This window comes from Pterocles gutturalis, unplaced genomic scaffold, assembly GCF_000699245.1.
Source record: "Pterocles gutturalis isolate BGI_N339 unplaced genomic scaffold, ASM69924v1 scaffold53296, whole genome shotgun sequence".
NCBI lineage: Eukaryota > Metazoa > Chordata > Aves > Pterocliformes > Pteroclidae > Pterocles > Pterocles gutturalis.
Genome location: NW_010099814.1, coordinates 1 through 17,587, shown reverse-complemented (window position 1 = coordinate 17,587; position 17,587 = coordinate 1). Strand labels below are relative to the sequence as shown.

General features: G+C 44.3%; 1 protein-coding gene across 1 annotated transcript; it reads right to left on the bottom strand.

Annotated features, from left to right (window-relative positions):
- Positions 1–2,520: 2,520 nt before the first annotated feature.
- Positions 2,521–16,948, bottom strand: RASGEF1C (RasGEF domain family, member 1C; the record flags this gene model as incomplete). The annotated part of the gene is made up of 9 exons (XM_010077223.1): positions 2,521–2,545; positions 2,836–2,908; positions 4,932–5,055; positions 5,959–6,054; positions 11,213–11,308; positions 11,912–11,991; positions 12,093–12,195; positions 13,256–13,351; positions 16,874–16,948. Coding segments are annotated over 9 exons (768 nt in total), but the record flags the coding sequence as incomplete, so codon positions are not given.
- Positions 16,949–17,587: the final 639 nt, after the last annotated feature.

Sequence of the window (17,587 nt, the reverse complement as noted above, 5' to 3'; positions counted from 1 at the left end):
CAAGAACATAAGGTATTATCATGAGAAATCACATTTTGATTCATCTTCAGGGTGTTATAATCTCAGCTACACCAGCCTCTATTGGCTCATTAGAAAAGGAGAGAGGATTTGCATTTTAAAAAGCAGGTTTTAAGAAAGGGCCCAGCCACCTACATGGGGTTTCAGATAAATAAAAAACCATTTCCACTATGAAGTCACACTGTGCCTGTTAAAAAGATGCAGACATTAAGAAAAAAGTGATCCCTTAGCAAACACACTTAAGCATTAGCATTGTAGATATGTTGATGCTTATTGCTCTGGAGTTGGTTGGAATTTAACAGGCTTCTAATAGCATCATTTTGGAAATGCTTCTGCTTGAAGGAATGGTTATGTGTGTACATTTCTCTGTATAGCTCTCAGCTCATGTACAAAAATTAAACAGCATATTAACAGTGTCACCTGAATAGTGATTCCTGGCGGGAATGAGGCTGTACCATCCCTGCACTTAGCTCCTCCACACAAAGCTTGAATAAACACACGACAGTTTTATGTTCCCCCTGCTTGCATTCATGCACTGACAGACCTGTGCAAAAAGGAGAACGGCAGTTCTGCCTCAAGCCCCCATGTATGCAGATTTAGAAGAAGCTGTCCCGCTCCTCTCATCAACAGCAGTGGGTTCCAGGCAGCCGTGATCCAGACCCCACAGGTTTTCACAGATCAACACCCAACATAAGAACTGCCCCGCAGACACTACAGACCTTCAGCGTTTCACATAAAGCACGTCTCAGGCTGCTGCACTCCCCATCAGCTTAATTCTCAGAGCTGCCCTCAAACACCAGCTCACCCATGCTTCCCATTTCAGCATCTCAGGCATGGGTAACCTTTGAAGCCTGGCGGAGGGCAGGAGCAGTCCCGCTTTTCTGGCTAAATGCGCAGGCCAGCACAGCCAGGTTTTGTGCTTGGCCCGATTTTTCAAACTGGAATCACTCTGTATTGAAATAAAACTATTACTCATCTCCAAGAAAGGGTTGCGTCCTTCTGCTGTAGCCAGAGAAAGGCTGGAACATCTGAAAAGGTCAGCATCAAGTCAGTAATAAAATGGAAAGTTCAATATCATGTGGCATTTAGGTTTCATTTAAGCTTTTGGAGGTCTCTTCTGGGGCAGGTCGGAACAATCCTTCCACATACAAACAATTAGTCTATTGTTAGGGCTTAATTTTGAATCTAATATCCATATAGTTCATTATCATGTTACACATGTGTTACAGTAGCACATTGATTATTGTACAGCTTTAAACACAAGACATAGTCCCTACTTCATATTATCTGTAAGGAAATGGTGAACATGGTTTAGATCCTAAAAATAAAAAAGAGAAAAATGGTTATCTGCTCATGAATGACAAATTCATTAGTGCATTCATTCTAGTCTGAAACCTTTTGTCTTTTTAAAGCATACCATGTAGTTCCCAAATTCAGAGCAATCACCCCCGCTTCCTCTCCTCTTAGCATCACGTTGCAAAATAAACAGGACTGGATTAATTGGAACCTGATCGATTTTTTTTTTTTTCCAAATGGCAATGCAGTATCTTTTTTCTTTAAGTGTGATAAAACCCTCTAAAAGATGCAACTCTGCATCAACAAAATTAAGGAATACACTACATACATTAAATAAAGGTGGGTTGAGTCCAGAGTCATTTGCTTCTTCAGTTCAACTTTAGCTGGCAGGGGGGACGGCTGGGGGACAGGTCTTTAAGCAATGCCATCTACACCCTGTGCCCTCCTCAGATCTGCCGAGATTCACAGTAAGAAAAGCAACAGCAGTGGTGGGAAGAATAACGAAGCAATAGTCATACTTCAGATTGTTCTCCGTAAAAATCCATGGGGTTGGTACAACTGTCCCATGCTGATGTGGTCTATAGGTGACATACATGTATACATACGAGTGAGCGATGTCAGTTTTCATCCGCTGGAAGCTTATACCTGTAGCAGCCGGTGCTTTGTTCAACAAGGCAGGGGACTGCTAATGTAAGACTAAGTTCTTCTTTCTTCATTCAGCAATTAACCAGATTGCTGCTGTGTCTGTTTGATTTAATTTTACAATCCTCAGAGGTTTTAAAGAGCTGCTGTCTGAAGCACCTGCTTCTGAAATATTCACGTGTATTTTTTGCTTTTATTTTTTTCTCCATACTTTTCCATTCTTTGCAGTACCACAGTTCTCCGTGCTCCTGATTTTCTTAAATTTTCCTTAGAGGCAAAAGTTACAGTGATCCTGACGCAGTTTGGGCACAGCCACAAATAGTCTGTTTGTCCTTCCTCTCTCTGTCTCATCGTTAGAAAAGCGTCATTGTGCACACAGTTCTGTCGATTTCAGTGGATGAATCCAGTTCATCCATCACGTTAGGCAGTCAAAAAACCCAAAAAAAAAAAAAAAAACTCAAACAAAAGAAATTGTCTAAATCCCAAACAGGCATCTTTGGAATCAGTAGTGCAAAATGTTTGCGGCTTTATTTTCCTTGACCTACTGCAATAATCTCTTAATCTTCAAGTCTTTCCTAAAATAGTGGATCTGTAAATGTAAAACATAGAGCAATAAAAAAACTACAAATATAAATGCAGGTTGGGTTTGTTTTTTTTTTTCAAATCACTGTCTTCAGCAGAGGGTATTCTTTAAATGGTGGATAATTTGAGATTACGATTAGCTTTTATCAGTGCAGCCTCAGCTCTGTAGATTACATCTTAAATGGAAACGACCTCCATCAGAGGTCACACTTTAAATGCCAGCACTTCACCAGCTTTGACTACCAGTGCAGCATTGTGGAGGTACTTTGGAGATGAGCTGATAAAATGAGTGGTTACCTTAAGGATTTCCACCTGTCTTTCTCCGTCTGGTTTTCTGGACTTTCACTTTCATAGGAAGCCAGATACAAACCTGGAAAAGGTTAATACACGTTATTCCTACAGCACCAGTAACCCCCTATGTCTATGCATTCTAGGATGTCCTATGTAGTACTACGCTGCAGGAGGAACTTTTTAAAACTTCATGGTCCACCAGGTAGCTGGTAATCAGTTGGACACTGACATTTAGCTCACCTTTGGAAAGCTGTTAGGTTAATTTTGATGGAGCAGTAAAGGAGCCCAGAGTTAAAATTCGTTGTCATGATTTTCTTATAACAACATCAAGCAGTCAAATGGTCTCTGGTTTTGCATCTGAAGATCTGAGCCTATTTACTCCATCACAGCACTGCTACCAAAATGTTATACAAACATTAAACAAAGAGAGACAGTGAGAGCTGACAGCTAAACAAATGAACTTTTAAAAATTAAGGACATTCCTATCACTTAACACAACTTCGTCTTCCTCAATCTTTTTAAAGCTTATGGGTACGTGGTGTCTCAGATGGATACAACACACCCTCAAGGTGAGAATGAGTTACAGAAATCAGAGAAGGAACACAGCAGAAGAAAATAAACAAGTATTTTTTTTTTTTCTGCAAAACATTGCACTGTAGGATGCATTTCCTGACACCACAATGTGTCTAGGCTCTAGAGTCTCCTCTGCAAAAGCTGGCGATGCATTAATATCTCACTGTCTTCACAGGTTTTTTTTTAAGTAGGCTGTGATTTGCGTTCACACACATTTCCTCATTTGACTATTTAGAGGTGCGTTATTCTTTAATGCTGGCACCAGCTCAGTCTGTGCCACAATTCAACTGCATTTTCATATCCAGGCATTGGCCCACCCTTCTGCCATGCTGACAGGCGCCGCACAGCTGCATTTCACATACCACGGCTGCATCTCTGCAGTGTATTTCCCCACCTTTTACTCAGGGCAGGTCTTTCTGCTCTGTGCTTCCCCTGGGCACCAGGGAGCCCTGCTGGGGCTTCTGCAAAGAGCATCTCATGAAAGCAGTATGAACATGGGGGGGGGGCATGAGAGAGAAAATCTGCAAACAATTAGTGGGTTGAGGTCACGCTTTTTTGGTCCAGCAGACTGAAAACTGTACTTTCACCCCCGACTTTCACTTTCTGTCCCTTTAGAGGCTAAAACCAGAAGAAATGCCTCCATCCTATCTCCTTTCATTATGTATGACTTTAATCACATTAATTATTCCATTTTGGCAGTCATTCTTCTTGCGATGTAGGCAGGATTTTTGAAGCAGTATTTTGTGTTCTGAAGTAGTCTGTGAAATAAAAACTGTCTGCTCTGATTAACTTGGATTAGTCCAGAAAACTGCCTACAGAATCAAGAAAAAAATAAACCCAACAGCAGTATAGCTTATGGGAATGTGGCTTTAGACAATTCTGTTTGTGACAATGTACCAAGAGGCAACTGACACAGACCAGTATGAAATGACAGGGTCTGACATGCTGGATACCGAACCGAGGACAGATAAGTATAAAAAGACAATCAGAGAAATAATGTCAGAACAGGGCTTTCAAAGCTACAGCTTAAATTAATTACTGGAAAAGATTTTCTTGAAAATTCTTTTCTGTAGATAACCTATTTCTTTGCTGTAGTGGAGGAGGTCGGGGGACTACCATCGCCCTGGGCTGTGCTCGCTGAAGAGCTGACAGTGTTCGTTTGTGGAAGAGATGAGTTCTGGCTCCATCAATCACAGAGTGAGTGGCAAAGGGACAGGTGACATTCACAGGGGTCCACAACATGGCTGTGTGGGCTCTTCTTGTGGTTACAAAAATAGGGCCACGATAGCAACTTCCTAGACAGTGCCTTGTAGAGAAGGTATGGACAAGAGAAAAGCGATCGGGCAGCAGCATGATGAGCTAGAAGGTTCTATCTGCAAAAACACGTTAACAGATGGGATAAACAAGCTGTGGGACAGGAAAGCTGGGAAAGAACCGGGACAGGTCAGTGAGAGATCACCAAAGCAGGGATCAGGGTGTTATGACAAAGGGACATGTTGTCAGTGATTGGAGATTGTACAGAGTCTTACCATCTTCAGTAAAAATGGGAGCAGTGTGCAAGTAGTGGATGATGTTAGGGTCTTGTTCAAAGGGACATTCCACTTGCTTCCACGTTATAAATTCTCCTACTTGCTTAGCCAGTTCCAGAAATTTCTGTAAACAGAAAACCATTCCACTCAGATACGGTAAAATTATCTCACTAAAACAACCACATCCAAGCACAACACCAGGATCCACGATGCGTCGTGCCAACAACAAGGACATTAGGAAAAAAGAGCCTTGTATGCTGTAGATGGGTAAATTTTCACAGTTCATTTACAGGGTGTGTTTCTTCTTCTGCCCAGTGCAGAACACCTGGGTGCCTGCACACTGCTGCTAGCAACGAGTTGTACTGGTGTAAAATCATCCACTCCAGGACAGAACTGGGGTTACTCAGAATATGACTAATATTACCTATGCCAGGGCTGTGGGGGAATATAAATCCTTCTGCATTTAATAGAAATTCTTCTGTGTAAAACCTACAGGAGATAACACATTTGAATCCTTATATCAGCAGCATGACATTTACCCCACGGACACAGTGACTCTGTACTCTAGATGTATTCTAATTTTTCTCTAATGGCCAAAAGTAATTAACACTTTGCCAAACCTCTTTATTAAAAATGATAAAGGGCTAAAAAGGCAGATAAAGTATAAAGCATTTTATACTGACTTCTATCTTTGTGTGTATGTGCGCACAGGAAAAATAGTTTTCCATGTTTTCTGAAAAAGTCATCTTGCCCTCCAAGCCATAAGTATAATCATTTATACTGCTGACACTGTATTTCTAGCAGCCAACTGACATTTAGGAAGTTAGGATGATCTGCTTGGAATGTTTATATAAAATATACATATTCTTTTAAAAAGCATTCTGGGATTGGTTGAACCTTCATGAGGTCACTTGAGATCATCCATTTTGGCACATTCGGTCTTTGTTGGTCTGCACTGAAATTGCAGGCAAATGGTCCCAGATAGTGCTATCAGAACAGGGAGATAAAAACATTTTTCAGATCTTACTTCAAAGTTGACATGTCCATTTGGAAGGCGATTAGCACATCCTTCATTCAAAAAATAAATGTCTTTGATCAATAGGCTGAAGAAGGGGATCACAATCTGTGAAGAGAAATGACATAACTATTATCTTTCCAGTTCAGTATTTTCGCGGCATGCAAGAAGAACTCAATCAGGAGAGAGGAGAACAAAGAAATATGAACGTTCCAGTGTGCTATGCACTTAAAAAGCAGTACGGTGAGAGGCAAGAAAAAGGGCAGTAGGGTATCGAGACCCCTTCAGCCACCAGGAGAACGTACACTGGAATGAGTATGAACTGAACACAGTGTTCACTGGGCAGAAAAACGTTGACTAAGAAAACGCTAATAACCCAGTTTATTATCAACAGCATCGCTGCCTGATGACAAGATCAGACAGAAAAGAGCAAAATAACATTGCAGAATTCCTCCTCTCTCTGTTGGGTCTTTGTAAGCAAAGGTGTTGAATCCACAAGTGGAGCAATTTAAAGACAGCCAGGAACCAAAGAACCAGCATTGTCCCTGAACAAGGAAAGACAGGATAAAATTTGATGACCAAGGGCTTGTCTACCAACAGTTCATCAAGGACTGTTTCATTTTCAGCAGCTCCATGCATGGCTACCTCGTGAGACTGTAATTTCCTTCCTGGTGCCTGATTAGTGCAACCTGATTCTCCAAATTAACCTGCAGACAGTAGGATTTAAAATATTAAGTCAGTTGACAGGAAACCGCCAACAGTAGCTCAAAAATAAGCCCTGAGCATCATCCAGGACAAAGTGGCATGTAGCAGTGATCCAAGCCTTCTCTCTAAACCATCAGAGTCAGGTCATAATTTGCTGTAGAAAAAGTCTATTTCTAGCAAAGACTCTTGAAATTAATGGAATTACAGCAGGGGTAAATTTGCTGCCAGCTGTTCTGTGGCAGAAAGCAGCAGCAGCGCTCCTGAAGAGCATCCCCAGCGCTTCAGCAGAGACCCAGGGTGCAGCAGGCTCCCTCCAGGTCCTCGTGTCACAACTCAAAGGGAAAAGAAAGATAACAGAAAGGACCAGCCCATGACAAAGCTGAACCCCCCCCTCCAGGGCTCTGGGATTCAATATTCAAATCAGAGTCTGGCCACCTCTCCAGCACTGGCACTGGGACAGAAAAAGGCGACTCGGAGCGTTTGATCTGTAAGGTCAGCAGCCACCTCTGTGAGCATTTTCCTGCAGCAGCAACACCTGTCTTTTAAGCTGCTCAGTATAAATTTAATCACCATGAAACTTAAAGGAAAGCACATCACATGGTGGAGTGTCCAAATGCTTCCCCTGGCCTATTTGTAAATGAACTGAGCTGTAGGCTGTTAAGTGAGCACTGAGTTCTGCCTGCACAGCACGCGAGAAGTGAGCACTGAGTTCTGCCTGCACGGCACGCGAGAGCAGCCGAGGGAGCCGGCGACACCGCAGCAATCCTTCAGCTAAGTATTTAATGTCGTACTGTTATTCCATCTCACGCAGTACAGCGGCTGTAACGGGATACGAAACGGACCCAGAACAGGATCAGCAGCTGTTATTTTCCAGTCTCCAGCCTTCACGATGCAAGCAAGTCATAGACGCGAAAACACGTACTGAGGCAAGCCGCTACCGACTCTTGCTGTGACAACAGAAGCCAATTTCTGTTTCAGCTAAAATACCACCCGCAGCAAACTGCTAAAGATCTGCGTCTCTGCTGGCTTTTTTTATGGGACAGCCATAGATAAAACTCTGTAATGTCAGTGCAATAGCCATAAAAAAGCCTGAACTGACACTCCAAAGGCCATGGGCATTATCCTGACACATCTCACCGGTATAATATAGGAATGGCACCAAAGCACAGCCTGACCCCACAAAATGCTGGGCCCTCCTGTCAGGGTGAGCTGGAGCAATCTCTACTCAAACTGCGCTAAGTGTGTTTCAGGATTCGTTTTTATATCACCCAAACTAGATCAATCAACCAGAGATAAAGAATTAAATTCACTGTATGTGGTTTGTTTTCTACCAAAAATGATGTTAACCCTGTACCCCGTGTGGTCTCATGAGGTGGCAAGATACAGAGAGCTGGAGCCAGACACTGCTCCCCAGCTAGAAATTACTGCCAGCTTCTGGCTACATATTTTTCACAGGCAGATGTGAGCTTGTTCTGCCCTGCTCCACACTGCCTGGGAGCTAGGTCACCATCATTAGTGGTACTAAACATAAATGAAAAGCCTTGCTGAGAGGGAAGGTGTATGAACGTGGGCTCAATGCCATGCTAACACAGCTACGGAGCCACCAGCCAGCTCAGAGCATGGGCAGAGCGCATTCTCATCTGCATCCAAAAGGCATCAAAGGCATACCCTAGGATACCAATTCTCTACACATTTCCAGGGGATTTCTGTCTTTGGGTCACCATTTATTTCCCCAATAAAAATATGTTACCCTGTATGTTTTGTTTTCCAAATTTCTGGAGGAAAAGCAACAAAAGTGGATAGAGTTACACTCTAACGTTGGCTTCAATCCAGGCACTTTGCTAGCATAAAATCTGGGTTAGTGCCAGAAACTTGTATTTCATTCCCTTTTGATTCCCCCCCGTGCCATCCAACCCACCCACACGCTGAAGGACAATTGCCTCCTGCAGAAAGAAGAAAGCTAATGAGACCAGACGTGTTCTTCCTCCGTAGTATCAGATGGCAACACCATGCGGGACCGCACTGTACATCCTCCCAGCATTTCAAAGCCAGAGACATGCCATTAGCGCAATGCAGGGTTTCCCAGGGGAATGACTTAATTTGGGAGGTGGCATAGGTCGGCTGACTGCATAGATAAAACCAGACTTAGTTCCTAAAGTACACCCCTCTGAATTCTGCATGAAACATCAGCCCTTCCTCATTACCCGCTCCCTCACCCTGCACTTTGCTGGGCTTATTTCTGCCGCTGTTCTGCATCTCGCAGCTTCGAGAGCTGCCTTGCTGTGCCCTGTTACAAGCCTGCTCCCGAACAAGTAATGAGTAGTTCTAACTAGCACTTTACACACTGAGAGAAGGGCTGGATTAGAACAGTGAGGACTAAGGTCAGGGGATGGGTATACTGAAATTCTTTGCCTACAAGCTGTGCTGCAGTCTCGCACGAGCACCCTGAGGATGAGGATGGAGCAGGGGATGAAGGGCAGTGGTCTTTGTGCCAGAAGACCGGTGTCATACGGGGAATTTGGGCGAGATGCGGGCACACAGAGGAGGAGGGGTGTGCCCCCAGTCACCAGCTCACCCTCTCCCCCTCTGAGGATATAACTTGGCCCCTGAGCTGTGACTCAAGTGCTGGGCAAAACTCAGCAGCCAAGACACCAGCCCCGAGGAGAGAAGAAAGCAATGTTTCTGGTGAGTCTGCCAGTTAAACATGAGCTCCTCGGAGCCTACGGGCAGTTTTTCTTCCTGCCAGACACAACCCACTGCTCAGTCTGTTGGGCTGTGCCATGAGCTCCCTCAGAGCACCCTCCTCCTCAGGCAGATGGACTGAGGCTGAAGCCTCCATCTGTGCTTCTGGGGTGGCCACTGGGCGAGAAGAGGGGTGCAGGGGATTGGGATCCAAACTCTTGTAAGCGCAATTCAGTCTGAAGGTAAAAATTTCCTTCAGAGTGAGCTTTGCTACAAGCTTGCCAAGCAACAAAGACACATTTTCTATCAAAAAAGTGATAATGTTCTTTCAATTTTATTCAAACTCATTAAAACAAATAACTGATAATCTTACTTATAAAAAGAAACAAAATTCCTTAATTCCTACAGCAAGAATTACATGACCTGCTGTATGTGACACTGGAGAATACTCAGTGCGAGGAGCTACCAAATCATACGCTTGAGCATTTTCCTGAACTAATGCTATCTACACTATTTTCTTATGTAAAATAGATTCCTTCCAGTCTAATAACCTCGCTGCCCTGAGTCTTAACCAGCTAGGGGTAGAGATATGACAGAGATTGCTAACTTCCACAGGAAATTAAGTCAAACAATAAAGCAACTGGGTTGAATATATGAGATGGTCGCAAGAAGAACTAAACTGCAGAAGCATCTCACACTGACAGGTCCTAGCTGCGGTGTGTGAGAGTTAAAAGGATTTCTCTGCCAGCCACAAACATCCAAAGCCATCATCTCTTCTTTGCACAGAGAAGTGCTTTTCAGAGCAGCTCGAGGTACTCCCATTGCAGCTGAGTCAGCCTGCGACCAGATGCTGATCTCATTTCCCTGCAAATGTGGTGAGATTCCATTAGCTTCAGCAGATTTACATCAAATTTACAGGGATGTGAGATTAGCATCTGGCCTGGCTCCTCTAGTGAATTATTACTAAATTCCATATTCTGCTTGTTCACGCAGTATCCACCTTAGCCGTGCTCTGCACAGAGATTATCTATTTACGACTATGTGCAATCGCAATGTTAAAACCAAACCCTCTTCTATAAAAAAAAAAAAGAGAACTGAATGGAGAAATAAGAAAATTATCAAGAAACACACTGGGGCACAAAAGAGGAGGATCCTGCACTAACATCTTGTCAGTCTGATTTTTGCAGCATCAATCTTGGAAAGCTACATATCTGCCAAGAACACTGATAAAATCCTGCAATTCTTGCTCACCGAGATGGCTGGAACAACCAAATGAGATGAAAATTCATGAGGACAGAATTTCACCCCAAATTTGCTGCAATGGATTCAGACCAGACTTTTTGGCAGGACTTGTGGTAAGCCATTTTTCCCTAATATAAGTGGAGAACCGCCTCATCTCCGAGCGCTGTGCCATTTGCTCTCGCTCTCAACCACGCACGGCACAACAGGGATGTGTCGGCCTCAAGCCTGGCTGGCACAGCTGTGACAAAAGCACAGTTCCACCTGGGCCTGCGAGGGTGATGCTCCATACCAAAATGAAAGTAATTTTAGGCTGGAATACTTTTTCCATCAAGTTTATCAATCTAAACAATGTGAATTTTCCAGAGATCTAGAGATGCTTGCACCAAAGTCCTCCATGCTGCATGTCCTGCCCTCTCGAGCTCCCCAACATCTGTGAGCAAGTCCACCAAAGCCCTGTGATCCATTTCTGACTCCTTTCAGCCCCAGATTCACATTTCCAATCACATTTAGCAGTGCACAAGCCTTGCACTGGTGACCTATGGAAGGGAGGAGAGCATTTGCATCAAGTCTTTGAGCCCCAAACTCAGCACAACGCACAGCGTCCACCTGGAGATGAATGAGGTGTGGTGACACCCACCTTCTCCCTGTTGCTGTGGGCAGTGAGGGATCTGTGAGCAGCCCCCCGCAATGCTGTTCTGTAGTTGTAGAAGTTACCAGTAGGGTCCATCTGGTGCTGGATACACAAAAGAAGACATGTTGGTTAGAAAGTGAACTGGGTCCTCTGAAGACAACTTTACCCTCAGCTGTAGCAAACCCTAGCCCACATCTTCAAAAATACACACACACACAAAACCCCCTAAACCGCAGGTACAATGAGAGATCTACAGACCGTGGCTGTTTGAACCTTTGATTTTTCTGTTAACAGCTTACTGAGCTTTCATGTGAAGAATCAGGACTGCACGTTTTATATACGCCAAATCCTGGTATCCTCAATACAAAAAACAACCTTGGACCTTGTGCACTCTACGCCCAAAGTACAGCTTGGGAGCTTTACACCCAGCGTTGTGTCCGTGGCCAAACAACACTGGCATCAGTGAAAGTGCTATAGGCTCTTTTTTTTACCCCCCCCCCCCCCCCCCCCCGCCATTTATTTGAGTGCTCTGGTTCCCCTCTATGTGTCAGCAGCTTCACACTTTCGTCATTACACCTGGGAAGCTTCAGCCAGAATCTGGCCCTCTGCCTGGGAAACGTGTCTGCAAACATCTCAAACATTCACAAATAAAAAAAAAATCCATAATATAACTCAAGCGGGGTATCAGCACTTTTTTTTTCTTACCTCAAGAATGAAAAATTTGGCTGTTTTCACTTTCGACCAAGTCTTCTTTAGCCTGGAAACTGGACTCATGTTCATTCCAGCTGTGAATGGGAAAGAATTAAAGAGAGCCATGGATGAGAGTCAGGTTTCCTTTTTTACCTGTGACAGCTGATGGAGAGGTCTGGTTAGAAGCTGTACTTACAAATGATTGCCATCAGCGAATTAAAATTCCCTATGTTAAAGCACTCTCGGGCAACGTCAATGAAGAATTCGATGACTTGTGCTCGCTGCTTCTTTTTTGCAGGCTGCAAATTAAAATAAACGAATATCTGTAATAAGCATATACGGAACTGGAGGACATTGTAGGTATTTGTTCCATGTACAGTAGGGGTCCACGCACAGTTTGCACCATCTGCTGTCAGTCACTGGCCCTAATCCTGTTCCAGCAATCCAGCGGATGCTGGTGACAGGCAGTCTCTAAAATCAAAGCTTTCCTTGCAGTGACACAGAAGAAATTCCCGGCAATTCCCAAGCTCACCTCTGTAAATGTCTCAGGGCTGGAACAGCCCAAAGAGCCCCGCGGCAGCACCTCAGCTCCCTGCTGACCCCCCGCAAGCACATCAGCCCTACAGGCAGGAATCACACTCATGTAACAGCAGCATCTTTGTCCCAGAAAGACTTTGTTTCACTTCATTAATCCCTTTCCCCTCTTCTGGGCCTTTCAGCGATGTGGCCAGGGCAAACGGTAGCTTGCATTTTAAATCCTCATTTTATCTGGACTGGAGTCACTGCACCTCTCCCAAGGATGATCATCAAACGGTAACACTCTTGAGTCACAGGCTGTCTAAGCTGTTTATACCATTACTATTCTGCCCTTCCACACCCTTTTCAAAGGAGAAAATATTCATTTCATTGTGATGGGGCCAAGTTAAACAAACTAAAACCACCAGTCACGGCTGCAGCAACTGGCAGCAGGACAAAGAGCCACGCAAGGGGAATTCACACGCACAACAGAGCTTTAGGATGACAGAAAACAAATACTGCTCCACTAAAATATCTTTCAGCAGAGATCTCACAGGATAATTCAAGGCATTTTTTCCTCTCTTTTTCCCTGCAGGGTTCATTATTCCACGCTGTACTCCTACTACATCAAGAGAACAGCGGATCCCCTGTGTGTCGCCAGCTCTGTTTTGCAATATGTTTGTCATTTATCAGGTTGCTTCTGCAAGTGCAATATTACTAAAACTTACCGTCAGATGCTTAGCTGGGTCATAAGAAATAAATCCCCAGGTTTGCTTATTAATGTATGATCTCAAACTGCTACTTCAGGCATGTGGTAAAACGTGCCCCCTACTTTTCACTTACCATGCAAATTTCTGTTGCTACGAGATAGCAGAGTCTATTGAACCATTTCACATAGGCCTCAAGGTTACTCGTCTTCTTCTGCTCACTGAAACAAGTCTGGGGAGAAAAAAAAGCACAGAAAGACATATCACTGTGTTTCAGTTAACCGCCTGATTGCTAAGATACATACTACACAGAGGTAATTACTCGGCCACGTCTCCCTCGTGCACATGGACAATTCACACCAGTGTATAGAAACCAGCCCCGTTTTGCCTGAGCAAGTGTTCACCAACACAGTCTGCACTGACCCTCGTTCCCTGGGATGTTAACAGCTGGGGCACTGCAGGATTCACACACCAACAATATGCAGAAGGAGTCAGACCAGCTCAGTCCTCCCCAGCACGCTCAGTTTGTGCCTTTCATTCCAGGGCTTTCTTCACTCTACTAAATGCAATCACCCACAGCCCTTTTCTGGAGGGGAGAGACCGTAATTTAGGGAAGTGAACAAGAGATAAGCAAAAGAAAACATAGTTCTAGTTTCTTCTTTATGGAAAAAAAAAATATTCCCATATGGAGTTTTCAGGATAATAGGCTCTCTAGTGACCAGCTCTGTCTTGATGGCTGCTCTTGAACAGGTCACTTACATGCCAGAGATACTTCACTGATAAGAGCCCTTACAAGAAGCTTTCTTAATATGAAACTTAACATAAATTCCCATAACCGATGCAGGCTGTGGGAGCAGATACTTGGCTGAACTCTTCCAGTTCCTTCAACACCAATGGATAATTTGACTTCAGCAGAGCGATAGGGCAATTCACACAGCCTGAAGATGTTGCTTGGGATTATAAGAATTCCAGTCTTTTTCCCAGCCCTAAATTCTTAGACTGTCCATCTAAGACACACTGCTCCCTAGAGTTCACCTGATTTATTTGAACATTCATTAACCTCCACTAGAGGGTATCAGAGAATACTGATTTTTTGTTTGATTAAGATAATTTCCCAGAGTTGTCATAAATACATACCTCTTAGAGAAAATCACAATGCACAAACACAGAGAGAAAATCACAATGCACAAACACAGATCCATTGCTGTCAACGGGGCTACCCATATTATATAAGCTAAACTATTTAACTTAAAACCCCTTAAAACATGGGGCTTAATTTGATTCCTAAGGTAATTAAGAGTAAGAAAATATTCACCTGTATATAAGTGTGTTTAGAAACAGAAATCACAGTACCATGGTGCACATCTTGAGCAGTCCACATATACAATAAATATATATATTTTAAAAGCATCTGAAAGGTAAATGTCAGCAAGCAGCATGTAATTATCAAACAAAACAAAGGAAACCCAAAGCAGCCTCTGTATATCCACAGCAGTTGCTTTTCTTGCACTCTGTGCTATTGTTCCTTGTTACAGCAAAAAACTGCATGAAACCTGGTTTTGTTCTGAACGCGGTATTTCCATCTCAACACCGCTGCCCCGTGCCAGGGCGTAGGAACCACAGCTAATACCACAAAACTTGTGAAAAATGCGCAGCAGTTAAAGTTGAAACAGACTGCTTTTTAAAGGTTAAGCTTTATAAATGGCAACAACATTTAGCACCTCCCCAGCATCTTCCATCTGCAACTCAAAGTGCTCAATAAACATTCATCAGTGCAGCCTTTTGAAGCCCTCATGCAAGAAAGATGTTTCATATGAGCTCCAGCTGGAGGGAATTCAGACCAGAGCCACTTCCCTGTGATGACCAGGGGTGCTGCCCATGGGGTGGGGAATGATCTGACCGTCCACGTAAGGTTTGTGCTGTACAATGTTCTGCCAGGTCCCACTCGATGCCTCGGCTCTACCTCACCCTGGTGTGGAGGCTCTTCAAAATCATCACTGGGACCTCTGGGTCAGCCCAGGGAAAGGGTGGAGAAAAGCTGCAGTCTACCTCTGTTTCCATCAGCCTCACTAACTTGAAGCCTGATAATTTGTTAGTGCCCTGTCTTGTATGAAAATGTTACGGTAGTTTTTGCTTTAACTGAGTAGATCCTCCTCAGGGAGGCCACTGCCTTGAAGTTAAAAGGCAACGCAGTTGTACATCCTTGCTTTGCACCTTTATTTTCTCTGTTATTGTGCACTTCACTGAAGTCACAGAGCTGTTCCTGGGCAGCACCTCGGTGTTCAGATTTGCATGTGAAGAACACACACAACTGTCAAATAGCTTGTCATAGTCTGTCAAGATGATTTGCTCAGATTTCCCATCCCACCATTATTTTCAGGCTCTCCACCTCTCATTCTAATCCTTCCCATCCTTAACCAATGTTTCCTTATGTTTACCTTGTAATCTCAATTTCTCTTCACATCCTGGTGGTATTTTGCGCCAGCCCTGCGACAGCCCCCCATACAGCTGTTCTGCATACATTAGCTTATTATGGAACATTTCCTTCTTCCTTTTAGCGTCCCTTCCCCTCTATGGCTTTATGCAATTTGATTGCACTCACTGCTGCCTTCCTCCCACTCTTCCAAAATTCACACAAATTTAGTGCCCTCATTCAACCTCTTTCAATTTGACTTCACAACAGATATGAGGACTGCTCATCTTCAGTCTTGTCCCTCATGTTTGCAGCACGTTGCTGAAATCTCACTGTGGCTGGTTTGGTATTTCATGTTTCTGACACATCTTTGCTACCTTGGGGTTCCTTCCTGCAGGATGTGGATCAATACTCAGAATACTCGAAATACTATCTCTGCTCACTCCCCTCTCCCTCAAACCAACTGCAGAATCTCCATAACTCCAATAAGAGAAGGAAAGAGCCCAATCACACTTTTTCATCCATCCATCCATCCATCCATCCATCCATCCATCTTTTCACCATTACAAGCTACTCTGGTGCTCTTTGGGCAGCACTATAAACAGAAGTCTTCCTGTTAACGTTCAGCATCCAATGCTGAAATCCTGCCATTGATGTATGAGCTCAGTGGGAGCCCATGTGCAGTTCTGGGGAAGAATTTTCCACCCTCTTTCTTTTCTGGCAGTATGTGACATCTCCAACTCTTCCTCTCCAGCCAGGAAGTCTCTTTCTTTATTGAGACACTCATTGAAATGCTGCTTCAAACCCCACTGGAACCAGTGGAAAGACTCCAACTGGCTTCTACGGACTTTGGATGAAGCCCTGATCAGACGCTCCATTCCCTGCGGTGCTTTGGGTTAACAGCTATGTGCAGAGAGAGGAGTCTGTTGACTCATGACGCACTGACTCATTACGTTGGTGTCTGGGCACACACTATGGGCATTACATCACGTCCAGAGTCTTTATACCTTCAACGCTGGGAACAGCCATTTCCTGGTTGAGTACAGCCACGAGCCATCTGTCCTGGCCAAAGGAGGGCAGGAGGAACCAGCCAGAACGCAGAACATCCAGGTGCTGGCCAGTCTTACGCTGGGATGTACTCTCACCAGGAAGGAACAGTGATGACCTGCCAGCATGAGCTCCACCAACAGGTCCCATCCTTGCTGTGAGAATACAGGTCATCAGGTGTCCTGGCCCTGGTCAACACATGCCCCAGGCCCTGCTCTTACGGATCTCATCACATCAGTTCATCTAGAACAAACAGTGATCGCAGGAGACACTTTGCAGACAGACAAACCATACCTTGGTGCCATCCAGGGGGTCTTTATGTACAAATGCCTGCACAAACTCCTCAGGTCCAATGTGACTTAGTCTTTCCTATTAGAGGGAGGAAAAAAGAGAGAGAGAGGAAGAAATAAGAAAGCACCCCAGAATCTCTGCTGTTTCTCTTGGTAAGATGTCCCCATTATCTGCCAGCTCTGAATGGTGTTACTGAACTGGTAGACAGCCAGCTAGCACCAGACATTAAAATTCATAAGAACAATTAGAGTTATTTCATCAGAAAGAAGAAAACGAGAATAAATATGTCTCATTACTGACAAGCCACAGCAGGAGCCCTCTCCACTGCTCAGACAGAAAGGTGCTGGATGCACAAGGCCCCATCTGCGAGCCAGCAGACCTCAGCTCTGGGCTTGGTGCTGCCACAGACCTGCTGTGGTCCAGCATAGCTCAACAGCCTTGTTTCCCAGATCTTAAATTGGCAATAATGCTGGATCATAGCGTTCCGCTGATCATTTGTACACACCGTGCTCCGACCCCACCTCCCCACCCAGGGAAGCTCAGGTGATGCCCGGGGTGGTGGCTCTGTGCCACTGAGGAAGGCATTGAAGGTGCGCAGGTGCCTACATTAAAGGCATTGCTTAACGCTGTAGAGTGTCCCAGGCATTACCCAAAACACGAGTAAATAATGCATCCAGATCTCTCTAGTAAAGGACAGTCCATCTCCACCAGCTCCCG